Source organism: Morus notabilis, unplaced genomic scaffold (genome assembly GCF_000414095.1).
Source record: "Morus notabilis unplaced genomic scaffold, ASM41409v2 Scaffold1154, whole genome shotgun sequence".
NCBI lineage: Eukaryota > Viridiplantae > Streptophyta > Magnoliopsida > Rosales > Moraceae > Morus > Morus notabilis.
Window position 1 is genome coordinate 473,550 of NW_010359557.1, and position 2,582 is coordinate 476,131.

The 2,582-nt window shown below is 40.9% G+C and overlaps 1 protein-coding gene across 1 annotated transcript; it reads right to left on the reverse strand.

Annotated features, from left to right (window-relative positions):
• Positions 1–234: 234 nt before the first annotated feature.
• LOC21399325 (probable BOI-related E3 ubiquitin-protein ligase 2) lies at positions 235–2,009 on the reverse strand. Its single transcript, XM_010094758.2, has 3 exons — positions 1,689–2,009; positions 1,204–1,591; positions 235–1,097 (listed from the first exon to the last, which is right to left on the reverse strand). The coding sequence occupies exons 1-3, from the start codon at positions 1,742–1,744 to the stop codon at positions 456–458; spliced, it is 1,086 nt and encodes a 361-aa protein (XP_010093060.1). The 5' UTR covers positions 1,745–2,009; the 3' UTR covers positions 235–455.
• Positions 2,010–2,582: the final 573 nt, after the last annotated feature.

Genomic DNA, 2,582 nt, shown 5'->3' on the forward strand with positions numbered 1-2,582 from the left:
AATCTTGCTAAAATGCTCCGTGTTATCCAATCTTAGAGAAATAATTAATTGTAATAACATTTACGTGCATATATAATATAGATATGTATAATTAAAGAAAGAGGAAAGAAAAAAGGAACTATGCTATAAATGGGCCCTATTTTCCCATATCCATTTGTTTTTTGGGAAGGATATTTGAATTTAATATCTTTTCTAACTTCCCTTTCCTAGAATGGAAAAATCCCATTCCAAGCGCACCAGATTTGCCATGTAAAAAGCAAACCCCAGAAGGCAGTAAAAAGATTTTTAAAGAAATATTCCCAGAAGTAAAGAATATGTAACAACATTAACCAGCCCACGTTGAAAAGTTGTGACAAAAAAAATAAAAAAAAAAACATAATTTGAAGAAGTAAAGAACCAATTAGTATTGATGAAAATTTTGGTGTTTTCTGTTCATTTTTTCATTTTTTTTTTGTTTACGATGACATGTTTACATGCACACTGGCGTTCTTGGTGGATTTACAGATGGGACAAGTGTGGAGCGACGACCCGCACACAGTGCAGAGGCAGAGATGCCTGCACGGCAAAAGCAAAACGCACGACTCCTCCTTCCAACAGTTCCTGCACATCCTATTATTATTCCCTCCACAGCTCACATTGCTCGTCGTTTCCTCCTTCACGTCGTCGTTTCTCCCCCTCCCGGTGATTCCCACCACCGCGCGCCACCCTCCTCCGACGTCGTCGTTTTCCCCGCAGCACGACTGCGCGTCGTCGGCGAGGTCGGCCCCGCAAGCACCGCCGTCGTCCCGATCCGCGTCGTCGTTTACTAATCCTGCGCCACCGTGGTCCTTAACCTGCGCCGCCTGCAGGACCTGCTCGAGATTGGTCCGCAGGGTATTGGCCGTGGCCTCGTTGCTCTGAGCCAGGTCGCGCCATATCTGATTCTCGATGCACAGAGACTTTACTCTCTCCTCCAACGCCCAATTCAGCTTCCCGATCTTCTCGATCTCTTCCTCTTTTGCCTTGAGCCTCTTCATCATCCCTACTTCTATTGCTTCCAGAATCTTCCTCGCTTGTCTCTTCCTCCTCTCCTCTATCTCCATCCTCACCTTCTCCATCTGAATCCGAACAAACGAAAATCAGAATCGAATGATAGAAGAAACATCGAGAAATTTCTCTGAAATTAGAGATTCAATTGTAGTTATTGCTAGATTATATGCTTACATGTTGAGAAACGAGACGATCGAGGTCGAATTGCTGTTGCTGGAGATGGAGAGAGATGTCTTCTCCGAGAAAGGAGAAAGGAGACAAAGAACTGCAGTTCTTGTTCATCGTTTGCGCTGTAGTGCTGATCGGATACGAGAGTAGAGGGTTGATCGAGTCTCTGGAGCGTTTTCTTGAATACGGCGTCGGATTGACGGTGTATGTGAGTCCGCTGTCGGAGGATTTCTTCGCGGTCTTCGGAGGATCGTTTATCGGAGAATTGTACGACGGGAGGAGAGCCTCGGCGGCGATCGCTCCCGCCGGCGGCAATCCGTAAAGTCCCAGATTACTCTGGTGATGAGCGTTGGTGAAGATGTTCGCGTTTGTCTCAATCGGATTCATGATTTCTCTGCGGAAAACATATACACACACGCCGTTCAGATGATATAGATATATAGAGAGAGAGAGAGAAAGTAAGTTAGAGAAATGGGAAGGAAAAAATTTACCTGTTGCCAATGAGTTGAGGAGGGAAGAGATTGAGGTGACGAGCTTCAACGGCCATGGGAGAGATCAAGGAAAGCTTCAGTATTCTTGTTGATGATATGATGAATGATGAATCTCTCTCTCTGATCTTTGGCCTATATATACGTGTGTGTGTATATATTTCTGGCTATATGTATATGCGTTTTTTTGGGTTTTGGTTCTTGAGTTTCTTGTTTGTGGTTCCGTTTGGGTATTGGTTTTGGTGATTTAGAGAGAGAAAGATGGAGAGAGAGACTGAGACCGTGTGTTTGAGGGGGAAATGAACAAAGTGGCATGCAATAGAGGTGGCAAGGCTATATATGGTGGGGTTTATTTAGGGTTTGGTTTGGTTAAAGAGAGAGAAACAATAATATAAAATTTGAACAGAAGCAATTAAGAAATAGACAATTTACTTTTTTTTTTTAAAAAAGTTTCTGATTTTATGTGAGGGAAAAGAAAGTCAGATAAAGAGGGTAGGAGAGAAATTTTTTTTGTTTGTTGGTTTTGGTTTTGTCTATTTTTGGATTGTGTTTACCATAAAGGACCCTCCTCTCATTACTCCTCTTTTACTTGACTTCTGCTTTTTAACCAACAGAGATTTGGTCAGTCCGTAAATCCTGCGACTTACCAGGGGCATTTCCGGAATATTGGCTCATGTTTATCGTAACTACAGATAGATTTGTTCTCCTTTTCCCTTTGTTTTTGTTTTTGCAGTTTGATTCATGAATTAAAATTATAAGATTAAAATTATTTTTTATTTATATATATTTTTTATAAGAAAAAATATTATAACAAATCATAAACTATAATTTAAATTATAATATGAATTTTCTTACTAAACGTCTTTACATTTTTATTATGTAGGAGATTCTGCATTT